Genomic DNA, 16927 nt, shown 5'->3' with positions numbered 1-16927 from the left:
AGAACACAAGAGACACACTCGGACTGAAAACTGTTCTAGACAACAGTGTGACATGTGACCTCGACGCATCCTGGATCTATCCCCAGACCAAACTTTTGCTACAAGACATTAGAAAGACAGCTGCCAAAATCTGAGTAAGATCTGTAGATAAGACAATAGGGCCACCTCTGTGTTCATTTCCTGATTGTGGTAACTATTGTATATTGTGGTAAATATCCTTGATTCTAGAACATACATATGGGGGGTGGGGGTTGGGGGTAGAAGAGGGTCGGAATAAAAGGTCATGGAAGGAGACGGGACTTGGGGTGGTGAGCACAATATATACAGACGTATTACAGAATTGTATACCTTTTATTAACCAAAGGAACCCCACAGTAAGTTCAATAAATAAAAATATAAATTAAAAATTAACAATTAAAAAAAAAAAGAACAGACACATGAAGTAATCAAGGAGCAAAGGGGCATTGTGTCTGCAACTTATTCTCAAACGTTACAGAAAGAGAGAAAATTAAAGGAAATGTAGTCAATGTTAACATTTTGGGAAATCTAGAGAAAATTACATGGGATTCTTCATACTATATTTCGCATCTTTTTCTGCATCTGAAATTACGCCAAAATAAAAAGTTAAACGAATGTATACATATACAGGGTAGAGCAGAAGTAGGTTTACAGTTACGAGTATGTGAAACAGTTTATTCTTATATTATTATTTATTAATTACTAGAGGCCCGATGCTTAAAATCTGTGCAAGGAGCTCGGCCCCCTATACTGAGGCTGCCTCTGCCTTGGCCGCCGCCCACCGCCCACCGCCCACCGCGGTGATCACCTCAGCCCCTGCAGCCCCAGCTTCGTCCAGAAGGTCGCCCAGAAGGACATCTGGTCTAATTACCATATTTCACTTTTATTATTATAGACTAGAGGCCAGTGCATAAAATTTGTGCATGGGGAGGGGGTGTCCCTCAGCCCAGCTGCACCCTCTTCAATCTGGGACTCCTCACGGAATATCTGACTGCCCGGTGGGATCGGGCCTAAACAGGCAGTCACAGATCCCTCTCACAATCCAGGACTGCTGGCTCTCAGCCACTCGCCTGCCTGCCCCTAACTGCTTCTGCCTGCCAGCCTGATCACCCTCCTAACCACTCCCCTGCCAGCCTGATCAAAGCCTAACTGCTCCCCTGCCATCCCAATTGTCCCTAACTGCCCCTAACTGCCCTTCCCTGCCGGCCTGGTTGCCCACAGTCCTCTTCTACAGGCCTAGTTGCCCCCAACTGCCCTCCCCTGAAGGCCTGGTCACCCCCAACTGCTCTCCCTTTTTGCCCTGGTTCCCCCCAACTGCCCTCCCATGCAGGCCTAGTTCCCCCCAAGCTGCTGGCCTGATCACCCACAACTACTCTCCCCTGCTGGCCATCTTGTGGTGGCCATCTGGTGTCCACATGAGGGTGGTCATCTTGTGCTGGAGTGATGGTCAATTTGCATATTACATCTTTATTATGTAAAAAGGATAGTATTGTTTTACATACGAACAACTGTAAACCTACTCATGCCCCACCCTGTATATATACAGCTGACCGTTAAACAACATGGTTGGAACTTTGCAGCTCCACTTATACACAGATTTGTTCAAGGATCAAATGCACATAAATTCCACATATATTAATTAATTGTATGTGTATATCATCCTGTTGATTGTCACTTGATTCAGAACTCACACAAACTGGCAATTCTGTTAGTGACATGTTAACACTTTGCAAAGGGAACTGATAACCATGTAAATTGAAAACCTGAACTAAGTTCTGAGGTTGATGTACTAATTACTTTCATTTCAGCGTTTCTGGTTTCCCCTGACTATACCATTCAATCATTTCCTATAAAAATGCTTTTAAATACTGCAAGAAAAACTCACTTATTAAAGTATTGGTTTAAATTTTTTGGACACCAGACATCTTCATAAAGTTATAATAATGCTGTACATTATTTTTATGATATTTATTACTTCTTTTTTATGTTTTAATCCTCATCCAAGGATATGTTTGTATTGATTTATTTTATTTTATTATTTTTTTTTTTTTGAGAGAGGAATGGGGCAGAAACAGAGAGAGGCACCAAAGTGAGAGAGAAACGTTGATCAGTTGCCTCCCATACTTGCCCCGACCAGGAATCAAACCCCCCACCCTTTGGTGTCCGGGAGAATGCTCCACAGAGACACCCAGCCAGGCCTATTATTGCTTTTTATATCCCAGAAATTCGTTCTATGATGTTGATACTTAGTTTTTAGCCTTGGACAAATCCTGGTTTTAAAACACAGTCCATTTAGCCAAAATGTTAGTTCAGTGACCCTCAAACACTAATATTATTCCCATTTTGCCGAAGAGAGCCCTGGGGCACAGAGGCGCAGAGGCACAGAGCCAGACCAACGCTGGGCTGGGATTCAAGGCCTGGCCGATGGTGGCCAAGCCCCAGGCCTGAGACACACTGGCAGGCCAGGAGAAAGGGCTGGTCCGTCAGGAGCGTGCTCCTCCGTCTGAAGGCCGTGGCCTTCTCTCCACCCCCTTCCTCAGCTCTCCCTCAGTGCAACGGCTTATTAACCAGTTAATGCCACCATCCCCACACAGCACGGTATTTTGAATTTAAATGTGTCTATGGACACTTATGGCGGACAAAAGGTTAAGGGGCCTCCAACTCCACACTCCCGCCACCACAGCCCCTCCCTGCATTGCCCCTCCTGGGAGGGCCGGGAACACCCTTGTGAAGACGATTTATTTCTCACTCCAAAGCGCCGGCAACAGTGTTTCTTCCTGACAAACGTTGTATTATTTTTTAAATGTATTTTTATTGATTTCAGAGAGGAAGGGAGAGGGAGATAAACACTGATGATGAGAGAGAATCCTTGAGCAGCTGCCTCCTGCCCGTCTCCTACTGGGGATCAAACCCGCAACCCAGGCACGTACTCTTGACCAGAATCAAACCCAGGACCCTTCAGTCTGCAGGCCGAGACACTCTATCCACTGAGCAAGCTAGGCCCCTGACAAGCATTTTATAACAGAAAAGCTTATGTTGTAAAGTACCTATACCGCTCCTCTATGCATCCCACCTAGAAAAGTTTAAATAGGTAATGTAATTAACAACCATCTACTATATCCAATACATATACATATACATATACATATACATATACATATACATATACATATACATACAGTCAAGCGGCCAGAACGACAGGTTGCTGTGACATACTCTGCCAGCCCCAGCTGGATGGGGTGGAGCTGGCCAGCCAACCTCCCTCGGCCCCTCCCCCTGGCCAGCTGGGCCCACTAGCAACCCACCCCCTCCCGCCCCGATTGGGGGTGGGGCCAGCTGGCCAACCTCTTGCACCCCTCCCCCCTGACACCCCCATTGGTGCAGGCCAACCAGACCCCACCTGTGCACAAATTCATGCACTGGGCCTCCAGCTGACACATGAAATAATATTCATGCATGTACAAGAAAGCAGGACTGGTTCAGGAGTAGGAAGCAGGCAATAGCCCTAGTTAGCAGGCCGCACACAATAGTATTAGATATCATGGTATCTAAGGAACCAAGTTTACCACCTCAAGATGTCAGGAAAACACAAGGGATACTGAAGGGGGGGAAAAAGGAATCGCAGAGCACAGAGAAGCAACAAAAGATGAAGACTGCAACGATTGCCATCTCTGGAACTGACGAGAGGACGGCCATGAAAAGGGTCTGACGCCACCCAGGCAGAAGCAGCGGTTTAAAAGTACCTCCTAAGTCAAAGGGTTGGACACGGCACCGGGGGGAAAAAAAATGAATAAAGAGGCGCTACTCAATCTTCATCTCCTCCTGTACTTGTGCAAACCACTGCTTTGTATCTGGCCCCGAATGGCATTTTCACATTAATCTGGCTGTCAGCTTCCAAGAGCAGGGAAACTGCCGCATTGTGGCTGGAATAATGGCTCTCCCACCTTCTGGAGAGGTGACTCCGGGTCCCCCGCCACTCTCCCAGCCTCAGCCTCCTCATGGATAAAACGGATTATAATATCAGACGCACACGCACGAGCTGAATGTGGGAAAAGGTGTGAGCAGTGCCTGCAGGGCTGTTTTTAAAAACACTGATGTTTAAATATTCATGCCGCCGACATTCAACAAATGTCTGCGAATCGCTTCTCCTGGGTCATACGTCACAGTTTCATGAAGAAGTATTCCGAGGTGCAGTTTTTCCGTAGCACTGCCTTTTGGCCGGGCGGGCCTGCTGTGGGTCTCTCCTGGTAAAGAGGGTAATGTTCCCATCATTCACAGCTGTCCGATCCGAGGCAAGTCCTCAACCTACCGGACCTTGTGCTCCTCGCCAGGGGGGTGGGCTGGGTGGTCCCCCTTCCAGCTGGGAGGGCGACAGGGCACCCGTGCTGGGTGCTGGCAGAAGAATCTCAGGGCGGTCCATCCCCCCCAACCCCAGAAGTCACGTACTATCAAACCCAACTGATATTCGTGACTGATACGGTCTTTTTGGAGTTTACGGAGGAGAGTGTCGTTCCAAACATCCGGAACCTCCGCTGCCAACGAATCTGGACTTGATCAGCTTTTCATACCACTCATTCTTCCTTCTTCTGTTTTTCTTCATTATCGGCAGAACCATTCACTTCTTAATCACAGTTGCTCTCTCTCATATGTACACCTTTCTGTTTCCCCAAACGCTTTTTGTCGACATTTGAACAAATAATGGCCCCTTTCACTTACTGGGGAATAAGACATCTCTCTCCCGAAGACGCAGTGTCTTGCAATTCCCAGATTCCCCAGGGGGGAGTGCCTCCCCTCAACCATGCTCAGAAGCCCTCCTACTGATGTTTCTACCACATTGCTTCTTCAGAAAGAGGCCACCTGGAAGATAATTTCTGAAGTGAAGAAAAAAAGCACTGAATTTCCTGATTCCTTTCCTAATTTCAAACCATTACACACACACACACACACACACACACACACACAGAAAGGGGGGGGGGGGATCTCTGCCATGTCCAAAAGAATTCTCTGTGTAAATGCTTAGTTATTTATTTCTTTAAAAGTCCATTTACTGGAGTAGTTATAAGATGGATGGGACTGATTTTTAACTTAGAGAACTTTAAAAGAGCAACCCATTTACAGAACATTTTATAAAGTGAGCAATGAGGAAATGATGTTTGCACACTTGGTTCACCAGAACTTGGTATGTTAACCAAACAACGTTGTTGTCCAAACTACAGAGGCCGCGAGCCAACGGACTCCTCCCGCCTCCCCCCGCACACACCAAAGACACACGCGTGCATTCTTCTAACCCTCACGGACTGCAACAAGGAAAAACAGGCCCCAGGTTCCAAACAGTTCACACGCTGTACATGACCACTGATTCCTCTGAAAGACGGGGTGCGGTGACGTCCCTGGGGCCACCCGCTGAAGTCACTGCACCCCTCGGAGCTCAGCGCTGGAGCGACAACGGGAGCCACAGCCACACACTCACTTATCCAACTGTTTGTTTGGGAAGGCCCGTTCCCAGGTCCACTCTGCAAAGTTGGAACAAATCTGCCCCCCCCCCCCCCCCCACCCGGTAACTCCCACCAGGGCTTCTGAGTGGAAAACAAAGTTCGCTGCCCTTGCCCCGAGAGGAGGAGGAGCCAGTCCTGTCAGGCCCTGTGCAAGTCACAGGGTGAAGCGGGAAGACCTAGACTTTGGACTCGCAACCAAGTTCAAACCTCTGCACAGTCACTTTACCAGTTAACATGACCTTGAACAAGACACTAGACCTCGGCAAGTCCGTCTGCACAGCAGTGAAATGGGAATAACAAGCACCCACTTCCCAGCGGGTCAGAGGCCGTGAAAAATGTGCAGGTTTCAGGGGCCACTGCCAAGTGCTTTCCACACTGACGGGGGTTATGAACGCTCTTCAAGAACAGCATTGAGAGCACCCACTGTACCAGACATTTGCCAGCATTTATGAGTCTGAAGACAAAGTCTTTGCTAATTTAGTGGGCCGAAAAGCGATTTGATTTTATTAGCACTTTTTATTACATGGCAGGTTAAACATACTGGGTAGTCATTTGTCGTTTCTTGTTTTGTGGATTTTTTTTTGTTTATACTTTGTTTCCTTTCTACAATTAGGGTGAGCAGGTGGGACCTTGTTTCTCCTCTTAAATAAAAAAGATTTTTAAAATGCTGTAACAGCTTGGAGTATGAGTACATTCCGTTCTGAGGACTCCAGGTAACTAGAATTATCATCCACTCTCATCACTTCCACAAAAACTCTTGAAAAGGTCATGTTTAGGGAAATATTTAAGTCAGGTTCAGGTTGCTTTAAAAAAAAATTACTGATTGAGCTGAGACTGGTTTGGCTCAATGGATAGAGCGTCGGCTTGGGGACTGAAGGGTCCTGGGTTCAATTCCGGTCAGGGGCATGTGCCTTGGTTGTGGGCATATCCCCAGTGGGGGGTGTGCAAGAGGCAGCTGATAGATTACTCTCTCTCATCGATTACTCTCTCTCATCGATGTTTCTAACTCTCTATCTCTCTCCCTTCCTCTCTGTACAAAATCAATAAAATATATATTTAAAAAAAAAATTACTGATTGATTGTAGAGAAAGAAGGAAAGGGATAGAGAGGGAAAGAGGGATGGGGGAAAAGGGGGAGCAGGGGAGGAAAAGGGAGGGAGGGGGGAGGGAGGGAGAGATTTGTTGTTCCACCCACCCAGCACTCAGTGGTTGTTTGTTTACGTACCCTGACCGGGATCGAACCCACAAGGTTGGCATATCTGGACGATGCTCTGACTAACCAACTAAACAGGGTGGAAAACATTTTTATACTTTTCAAACTTGGAAGTGTATTTCTAAACTAAATGTTCATTTTCCCATGAAAATCTGTGGGCTTCGTACTTGTAATGAATGAAAAGGGAAGATTTAGAATTCTGAAATTTACTTTAGAAACTTAAAGGTATCTGTCCACCGAGGTAAGCCAGAGCACCTCTAACACTGGGAGCCGCAGGGAGAAGCGCTGGGCCGAGGGCTCGCCGAGCAGCCACACACACAGGGGAGGGCACGTCCCTGGCTCCCCAGTCCCAACGCCAAGGTTTGGGAAACTGCCTTTATTTCACTAAATCCAATCCAGCTTGAGAGAAGATAATACAAATGCCTCCTCCAAAACTAATTAGTCCATTTGGGGCAGTCTTCCACATGCTTTTAAGCAGTCCGTCCTTCCTCCCCGCCCCCAATTACTGACCACAGCGCAGTCGCTGCCCCCGATCGCAAATGAGTTGTATTTTGATTCCCATCTCCATCCCCCTTCAAAATCAGTCAGCTCCAGGCAATAAAAAAGAGGAAAATTTTCCCAGTTATGTCATATCTTTCAACCAACGCATAAGTGTTTCATTCTTTAACAGGTAGCTCGGAGGCTCCCCGCATTCTCAGATTTAGAATGGGGGCAGAGAAAGGAGTCTCCCTACTCACTGCAAACAAAATTCCAAGAACCCCACCCCACACACCTTGCCCTGGGGTTTTCCTGAGACTCTCAAAGCCACCTGCCATCCCATGCCCTTCCCCCCTCAATTTCTGCCAACTCCACCTCTGCCTTTTTCTACACCCTCAGCCCCTGGGCTAGCCTGCAAAATCAGAACGCCTGCTCTTAAGCATCCTCCATCCACGAAGGAAGACGGTTTCACCTTCTTCCCTAAGTTCCCAGTCTCATCCCTCCATTCATCGCCCATGCTACCCTACTGCCCCTGCCAACAAGCCCCCACTCCAGCATCCTAAATAGACTTTCCAAAGCCTGCGGCTCCCCTTCCCCCCTTCACGCCACACCCATTCTTCTTTCAATGGTTGTCTGGTGTCTGATTTTCCAGCATCGTCTAGGTAGGGCAGAAATTGAAATGTGTAAGGCGCACAGGGTTAGAGAGAGCAGGCTGCTCGCCGCTGCGGGAGTCTGCCCGGGGGTTCTGGCCGAGAAGTGAGGGATGGGCCACACCTGGGACTGGTCCAGTGCACAGCCCCTGGCACCCGGCGGGGAAGCCCCTAAGCTAGTGTCTCTGCCTCCCTTTCATCATCACTGCACTTGCCTGGAACCCTTCTCTCTGTGAGCACCACTACCTTCCTAATTGGAGGACCCCCAAAGCCCCTCTCCACTCCTCCAGGTTCTTGTCCCTCTGTGGCATGTGTCACTGAGAACACCCCTCCGCTTCCCTTTCCCTCCAGCCTCCTCCCATGGAGCCACAGTGCTAAGCTCCCCTCCCTCCTTGGCAAGTGCTCCTTCCCGTTCTCCTTCAGTGTCTTCTTCCCCTATCAGAGCACCTCTCCCTTCTCTTGCTCCCCTGCCTCGCCCAGTTGCTGCAGTTAACTATTCCCTCAAAGTCCGCTCAAACCCAATGCGTCTCCAATGAAAGCTAGAGGTTTCTCCAAGGGAGAAACACTGATCAGTTGCCTCCTACACACCCCCTACCAGGGATGTGCCCACAACCAAGGTCCATGCCCCTGACTGGAACTGAACCTGGGGCCCTTCAGTCCGCAGCTGACGCTCTATCCACTGAGCCAAACCGGTTAGGGCCAAGGGAGAGCTTCTTACAAACAGTCAAGAGTCAGTCCAGATGAGTAGGCAGATGGCAGGCCAGGCAGTCATTCCCCCAGGTCACCAGGCTCAGACCCCAGGAGCTCACTGTGACATCCGCTACTTGCTGCCTATAGTGTCAGCTCTCCCTGTACTAATTCAACCGACCACCCCAGTCTCCCCCATCCTTTCCACTGGGATATCCTTAAGCCCTTTTCATCTCACCCTTGGACCCCTGTGAGTCTTCTGACTATTCTGGTTCCTCCCAGGTCCTCTCCCTCCAATCACGATTACTGCTCTAAGCACATGTATGAGTCACATCACTTCCCAGCATCCCTTTCCAGGATTCTCTGCTGCCTCTTGAATAAGAGCAGATTCCTTCACTGGCATTGAAGGTCTGGCCCCTTACCTTCCAGGTAAACAGAATAGCTTGCATTACCCCGAACTCCCCTGAACTGTTTGTTCCCTTCCTCCACGCCTCTGCTCTCCCGGCGCTGGCTTCATCCTCAAGATGAGGGGAAGGAGGGCTTCCACTGTCCACTCCAAACCCCTCTGTACTATTTATTTACATTTATCATGAACAAGAATTGCTTTTTAAATACTTTTTAAAATTTTTTCTATTACAGTTGATATTCAATATTATTGTACACTAGAGGCCCAGTGCACGAAAGTCATGCACAGGGAGGGTCCTTAGGCCTGAGTTCCCAACCCCGAGATGGCCCCACAGCAGGACTGATAGGGCAGATCAGGTTCCCCTCCTCCCGCCTCCCCGCCTCCTCCTTCCCTGGCTCCCTCAGCCCCCTCCCTCCCCCACTGCTGGTCCCCCACCATGTTCCGCCCCACCCCCTGGTAGTCAGCGCACGTCATAGCAAGCAATCTAACTCCCGGTCTCCTGGTGGAACTCCCGAGGGGACACTTTGCATATTAGCCATATATATATATATATATATATATATATATATATATATATATATATATATGTATACATACATACATATATGATTAGACGATTAGTTTTAGAGGCTACACAATCAACAAGAATTGCTCAGAACTAAAGAATGACTGAGGGGGACAGAAGTGGGCTGGGAGAGGTTAATGGGGAGAAAAGGAGGATTTATGTAATACTTTCAACAATAAAATAAAATAAAAAAAAATGACTGAGTTTTGGGCACTAGTGTAATACAACTTCCTTGTCCTGGCCAGTGTGGCTCAGTTGGTTGGGCGTCATCCTTGCATTGAAAGATTGCTGGTTCAATTCTGGGTCAGAGCACATACCTGGATTGCAGTCTTAATCAAAGGGGTTGTGCAGGAGGCAGCTGATCCATGATTCACTCTCACATAAATGTTTCTCTCTCTATTTCTCTCCCCTTCTCTTACCCTCTCCCTCTAAAAAAAAAATCAATAAAAATCAGTAACAACTTCCCTCACCTGCCTCCCCAAACAATCTTTCTACTCTCAAAATTCTTCTCTGGACTTTATGAGCTCCTAACATGAACTTCCTATTATAGTAGTTTGTGCTAACATTACTTCTTTTTTTTTAATCCACACCCAAGGAGGGAGGGAGGAAGAGAGGGAGAGGGAGAGGGGGAGGGGGAGGGGAGGGGGAGGGGAGGGGGAGGGGAGGGGAGGGGAGGGGAGGGGGAGGGAGAGGGAGAGGAAGGGAGAGAGGGAGGGAGAAAAGGAAGAGAGAGGGAGAGAGAGGGAGAGAGAGGGAGAGAGAGGGAGAGAGAGGGAGAGAGGGAGAGAGAGGAGATGAGAATGAGAATGAGAATGAGAATGAGAATGAGAATGAATAATTGCCTTCCATATGCTCCCAAATTGGGGATCAAATCCAAAACCCATCATGTGCCCTGACCAGGAATCAAACCAGCAACCTATTGGTGTTCAGGATGATGCTCAACCAACTGAGCCACTCTGGCCAGGCTAACATTACTTCTCCCTAAAACAGTTTTTGAATCCTAGTGAGCAAAGTTGGGTCTAATTCATCCCATCCTTCACAGTCCCTTAGCCATTGCCCACGATGGGTCCATTCCATAAACATCAGATGACAGAGAGAACTCAGACTTACTCTTAAAGATGCCAATCTAAAGTTCCCCAGTTTAGCAAATAAAAGTTGGCACTAAATTGGAATATAAGCAGGTTCTATGCATTATCGATTTTCTGATCTATGGTACAATGCAAAGGTAACAAAAATATTTGTGGCATAAAAAATAATTTAAATAATTCTAGTAGGTTAAGTATTTAGGTTCTTTTTTATATCACAAAATTTTTTGTTAATGTTGTACATCACTCTAAAGGCTGAAATACTCTATAAAAAATTAGATTTTGTGTGTGTGCACGTGTGCATGTGTGTACGCATGTGTTTGTGTGTGTGTGTGTGTATGCTAGCCTCTTTTCTCTTCAAGAATCCATAGATGTGAGATCAATGAAGAATGGGAACAATCTATAACTTTCTAAAATTATAACAGAACAAGCAGATATTCCCTGCCAGATGCACCCATCCTTTTCCAACGAAAAGGCAGACCAAGTTTGAGTCCCTCTACAGGATTGTCACCCCAGCAATCCAAGTGCCACAATTCCAACAACGCAGGCTGGGCCCTCGAAAAAGCTGGTTCCATGTGGAAAGCCCTCATTAAACCCTCAGTTATATTTAGAAAAAAAATGGAACAGAAGTTATATTTAGATGAAATGGCTTAAAGGAACTTTTACCAAGAGCAGCATGTTTACCCTATCTTCCATAAAAAAGGTTTTACTTGGCTTTTTACATACAACTCCTAAAAAACAACTTCTCTACTTTGTGTCAAAAAGAAATCGGGAGCACCCAGGATATCAGCAACACTGCCCACAGGAAGCAGGGGGATCATCGGAAGGACTTAAAAAAAGAAGCACAGGTTTGGAGAATAAAACCACTGCACACAGAAACCTGAGTTGAGACTGTCTGAGAAGGGTGTGAGGAATATGGTGCTGAGCGGTGTGAGAAAAGCTCTTAAAACATAAACTGGACCAACAAAAATCCGTATAGATTTCCTCGGCACTCTCCCTAGCAGCGGCTCTTCTCCAAAATGTCATTAGCGCTCTCATTGTGGTCACGGTCAAACCATTCCCCATCCTTTCGCAGCTAGCTCCCCAAACCAGTCAACATTTCCCTTTTGGCTCTTGTTAGGCAAACTATTTTTACTGGGAAGACTATTTTTGACCTCCACTTTCTTTTGTGTTGGCCTACATTTTCCTAACAACATTCTGGTCAACAGCGCCGAGGTGGTTTAGCAAACTCGGGAAGCCTTTTCAGGAATGAAGGCATGGTTTTGGGGTGACCATGTGAAGAAGTGAGAGGTGGTTTGTGGCAGTTACTCCTTCCTTCCCCAGGCCACAGGGTCCCCAGGGCTCCAGATGGGAATGAATCACGGCCCGGAGGCTTGGCACACACCCCAGGTTAAGGGGACCTCTTCTCTAAAGAGCCTCAGGAAGAGGCCACTTCCCAGCCTCCCGGCCAGCCCCGAGTGGAGGGCAAAGGTAAGGCCTGGGGTAAGTCCTGCAGCAGGACTGGCTGGCCTGGCCTTCCCCGCAGGAACCGTGCCAGTGCCGAGGGTGTCGCAGTCCCTGCTGCTTGCTATTCCTAGGGTCAATTAACACTCCGAAGCACTCTAGCTAATCCCTGCTTTTGCTCCTGGCTTGGTATTTCCAGAACGTGTGAGCGCAACACAGAACTGAAGTCACCCAATGTTACACCACTCACAGGCCTTAGAGCAACAAAGCCCGAGGCTGTGAAATTGAGAGAGGAAACAAACACAGACCTAGGCACTAAGAGAGATCAGATTATACATTCCAGCCACTCCCCTCCCCCCTGCAGCCGCCTCCCTCCCCCCTCCCTCCATCCCATACCTTTCTACATCCATTTTAAGAGGCTGGGACCTCCACAGAGGGCCTACCGTTTGCCTGCAGTGAGAACCACATTAGTCACACCCGCAGTGTTTCCCAAACTTTTGACATATGTGTACCCCTTCTATAACTTCCGTAACGCTGAGTACCCCTTGTACTCATGAGAACGTAGAATTAGGAGCAGCTAAGCACGGTGCAGTGCATATCCCCACCAAACTCCGGTGCAACGCGTACCCCCACCAAACTCTTCCCGTACCCCTGGGGGTACGCGTACCACACTTTGGGAAACACTGAGCCCCAGAGGAAAGCATCACCTCAACCTTCAAGTCCAGACAAGTGCTTAACGGTTTCCTCACTTGCCATCCTAACAGTCGGTGATGCCCAAGGATAGAGAGGGTCAAAGAGCAGGTTCTATTGAGCTGGCTGAGCTGCAGGAAATGTCCCCATACATCAATTAACTTTGGAACCAGGCAGGCCTGACACAGTGATGGGCACTTCAAGATCACAGAAACAATGAGGGAACTGAAATTTCTGCCAACAAATCACCAGGGAGACAAAATGTAGGTATGAGAATGGGCTAGGTCACACTAAGTCCCTTGGGAAGGGTCAAGAGAGAGAGGGTGAGAGTCCTCGAAGGCTCGAACAGAGGTTAGCCACATGGGCCAGGTCAGGGAACAGCTGCAGGGGCGAGGATAAGCTGGCAGCCGGAAGCATGCAGGGGGGAAAGGCCGACTTCCCCAACAAGGAGGGCTCCGAGAATCCCACACAGGCCTGGATTTGGTAATCAGGAGTCCTCCGCATCACCAAGAACCCACCTTGGAAGTGTTTAGGCAAAAGAACATGTAAGATGGTAGAAAGAAGGAAGGAAGGAGAGGGCTGAGGCAAACAGAAGACCGGGGGGCAATTATCAGAGTCACCAAAGAGGAAGAATCCAAAGGCCCGAATAAGAAAGGGGTAGGCAGAAGGAATAGCCCGCTGGAGAGAAATAACTGGTCACGTTTGGGACATGTCTGCACCAGGCCCGGGATCGGTGCTCCCTCACCTTGGCGAATGCCACCTCCAGGCATCTCATGGGAAATGGGAAACTGAGACGTTGGCAGCATACCCCTCTCCCCAACACACGAAGTTACGGGAACCCTACCAAAACTTCCAGAACTGAGAAGTCGGTGAAAACCTAAACAAAGCGGCTACAGCTTGCATGGCTCAACTTCTACTCACACCTTTTTTCCTCGAATGTGACCGTACACTGGAACATCCAGTTTACATTCAGAACTTCCTGGGATGCTCGGAAACAAGAGCCAAAGCCGCAGATCTTCCCTGCTGGGCCGGTGGGTGAGGGCTGTGGTCCCGCTGCCACCTCGGTGGGTCAGAGCCCCCACCTCTCCCTGGCCGGCAGGGCAGAGCGCACCATGGAACCCACAGCAGGGGCCCCCGCTCCCCACCGACCTTGACAGCAGGCAGGGACCGTCCCTTCAGCACCGAGCGTTTCTCAGGTGGCCCTTAAAATTATAATTATTATTCAAGGGCTGCACGAATACAAAGTGCGTTTGTCCCGCGGCCCTGCTCCTTAGGCGCCAACGCCTCCTGCCCCCGCATCAAGAACCCACTGGAAAGCGGAGAGCCACTCCCGCCCAGGGGCCAGCACGCTAGAGCCTGGTACGTAGCAGACAGGCGCTCACCCAGATCTACCCTCGAACCCAGCACCTGGGCAGAGGGGCCCCTGCTTGGGGTGGCGGCTCCTGGGAACACAAAGCCTAGCCAGCCAGCCAGCCCGGGGTCTGCGCCCCCCGGCGACTCAGGGGGGGCGGGAGCTCAGAGCCAGCAAAGGGGGGCGGGAGGAGGGAGATGGAATCCGCCCTCATTTGCACGTCGTCTGGGGCCGGGTCCATTTGCCTAATCACGGCTCTAAATGCCAGCGCGCAGCACACAATGCGCGCCCATTAACAGGTTTAAAGTGTCGCGGCGCTCGCTTTAAATGAGAAAGGTCGGCAACAAAGGAGGGAAAAGCCAAGTTCCTCCACTTGAGGAATGCCGCGCGGGTTTGCCCTCCAAATCTCAGCGCGTAGAAATCCCCGAGGAGCGAGCTGCCCCGAGAAGCGGGGGCCCGGCGCGCGCGGGCCGGGGGCGGGCAGAGGGGGGTGTGTGTGTGGATAACCCGCCAGCGCGCCGGGTTTCTCAGGAACCCCCACCCGCCGCGGCCTGTGCCCCTGGGGTCGGGGGGCAACGTCGCCAACCCGGCTCCCGGGCCCACTGCCCAGCCGCCAAGGAAAGCTGACCCACTTCCAGGAAGGAAAGCGAGACCCACCCGCCCGGCGCCGGCAAACATCCAAGTTTCCCTTCTTCGTGGGAGCAAAGGGCTTTGGGAGCCAAAGGAGACCCCAGAAGTGGACCCCAAAGTTTCTCCCCAGAAAAAGGGGGTTAGTTTAAAGGGGTTTTAAAACTTGTATCCAGGCACTGGCTAGCGCAGCCTAACACAATCGTTCCAACTCCGCAGAGTTCTGCCCGGATCCTCCGGGGCGGCCCCATCCCCCACCCGCTGCCGCGCCCGGGGGCGCACCCCGCCGGCCGGGCCTCCCCCCGCCCGCCCCGCGCGGCCGGCCGGGCGCTCACCGTGCGCGCTCCTCCGGGAGACAGGGGTCCGTTGGGAAGGTACGGGCTGCTCAGGTCCGGGATCATCAGGAACGGGTACCCGGGGTACGGGGGCCCCTTAAAGAACGCGCCGTCCTGGGGCCTTCTCACTGCGGGCAAGAGCAAGGCGGGGTGAGGCCGAGAGGCAGGGGCCCCTGGACGGGGACCGGGGACCCGGGCGCCCGAGCGCGCGCCCCGGGACCGGGCGGAGAGCGGGGAACCGGGGACGCGGGGGGCCGGGGCGGCCCGACCTGAGGCTCGGAGCCCCGCGGGGGCCCGGGAACCGGGGCTGCCCGGCCCGGCACGTACCTTCGGCGAAGTAGTCCCGCGGCTTCTGGAAGGCGTCCCGGGAGGGCTGCGGGCGCCTCTCCGCCTGCGGAGGAGACACAAAGGCGAGGGCGGGTGAGCGGGCGCCGGGCCGGGGTCCGCGGGGCCGGAGCCGCCGGAGCCGCCTTACCTCCGAGTCCGAGCTGCTGCTCTGGTTCTCCGACTCGTGGACCAGGGACGACTTGACTTCGTCCAGGTCCCGCTGCGCCGAGGCGCTGTCGCTGCTCGGCTCCTGCTCCTCGCCCCCTTCGTCCTGGAAGGGGATCAGCTCGTCGTTCGCCCCGAGGTCGTCCCCTCCGCCGGCCGCCCCGGCGCCCGAGCCGCCGCCGCCGCCGCCGCCGAGCTGGGGCATGGTGGGGCCGCGGGCCGGGGCCGCCGCTCCGCGCCCCGCGCCGCCCGCCCGGCCCGGCCCGGCCCGGCGCCCCTCCCTCCCGCTCGCCTGGCCGCTCCGCTCGCCGCCGCCGCCGCCGCAGCAGCAGCAACAAAGTTTGACAGGGCGGGGCCCGGGGACGCGGGGCCGGCGCGGCCGGGCCGGGCGGGGGCGGCTCGGCTCGGGCCCCTCCGGACGCGCCGAGCCCAGGGCTCCCCAACTCGCCGCCGCCACCGCCTGCTCCGCCGGGGCGTCCCAGCGCCTGGCCCGCCGGGGAGGGGCGAGCGGGGCAGGAAGGAGGGCCCCGCCGCGCTGGGCCGGGCAGGGGGGCCGGAGGGAGGAGCCCGGCTGCAAGCTGACACCCGCGCCCGCCGCGCGGAGCCCCGCCGGCCCGGGCGCGCACACACTCCCTCGCATTCACACTCGCACGCCCGCCGCCGCTCACACCTTCCGGGGGCTGCGCCTCCCGCCGCGCGCCCCGCCCGCCCTCGCCCCCCAGATTCGCCCCGGCGCCCCACCTCGCGCCCCCGGCGGCCCTCCCCGCATCCGCCCGCGAGCCGCTGGAGGCCCGCCCCCACCCCCCAGGCAGCCCCTAACTTTCTTCCAAATCTCCCCCAGAACTCCGCGCGGACTCCGCACCCCTCCCGGCGCGGCGCGCGGGCGGCACTGCCCCCTGTGGGGAAGCTGCGGACGCGCAGACCCGCCGGCCGCTCCCGCCGCCTGGAGCTCTCCTCCCGGGCGCGGGTACCGCCCGGCCCGGCGCCCTCCCGGCTGCACGGAGCAGAGGATGAGGAAGATGCATGCAGCCGGAGTGTGCTGGGCAGCTCCCGCTCCTCCTCCCTGCGGGGCTTCAATCATAGTGCTCCCCGCCCTCGTCCAGGCTTTGTACCTTCTGCAGGTGTCCCAGGTCCCAGGTCCCAGGTCCCCTGAAATCCCAGAGACCACTTTCACCTCAAGGTTCCGTGCTCGGTCCTGAACCAAATAACTTAGGGTCTTGGGTGAGGAGAGGATTCGCATTTGGTTTCTTGGAAGGAAAATCCTCTGCCAGTGACCTCTGGAGCCGTTCACAAATCGGCCTCGGTAGCCCATGCGTAAATGGGATAAAAAAAAAAAAATTTTTTTTAAACCAGCCAGCCTCATACTTAAATGCCTGTTGCAATCGCATGAAGAT

At 52.4% G+C, this 16927-nt stretch overlaps 1 protein-coding gene across 1 annotated transcript in view; it reads right to left on the bottom strand.

Moving 5' to 3' along the window:
* Positions 1–16094, bottom strand: part of TCF7L1 (transcription factor 7 like 1) — a 165598-nt gene extending 149504 nt beyond the window's left edge. The window contains exons 1-3 of the mRNA XM_036435864.2: positions 15517–16094; positions 15369–15432; positions 15042–15169 (exon numbers count right to left, since the gene is read on the bottom strand). Of these exons, the coding sequence (XP_036291757.1) occupies positions 15042–15169; positions 15369–15432; positions 15517–15738 (414 nt within the window). The 5' untranslated portion in view covers positions 15739–16094. The remainder of the gene's footprint in view (positions 1–15041; positions 15170–15368; positions 15433–15516) is intronic.
* Between the last annotated feature and the right edge of the window lie 833 nt (positions 16095–16927).

This window comes from Pipistrellus kuhlii, unplaced genomic scaffold (assembly GCF_014108245.1).
Source record: "Pipistrellus kuhlii isolate mPipKuh1 unplaced genomic scaffold, mPipKuh1.p scaffold_m20_p_13, whole genome shotgun sequence".
NCBI classification, from domain to species: Eukaryota; Metazoa; Chordata; class Mammalia; order Chiroptera; family Vespertilionidae; genus Pipistrellus; species Pipistrellus kuhlii.
The sequence above is the reverse complement of the archived record's forward strand: the minus strand, read 5'-3'. Positions and strand labels throughout refer to the sequence as shown.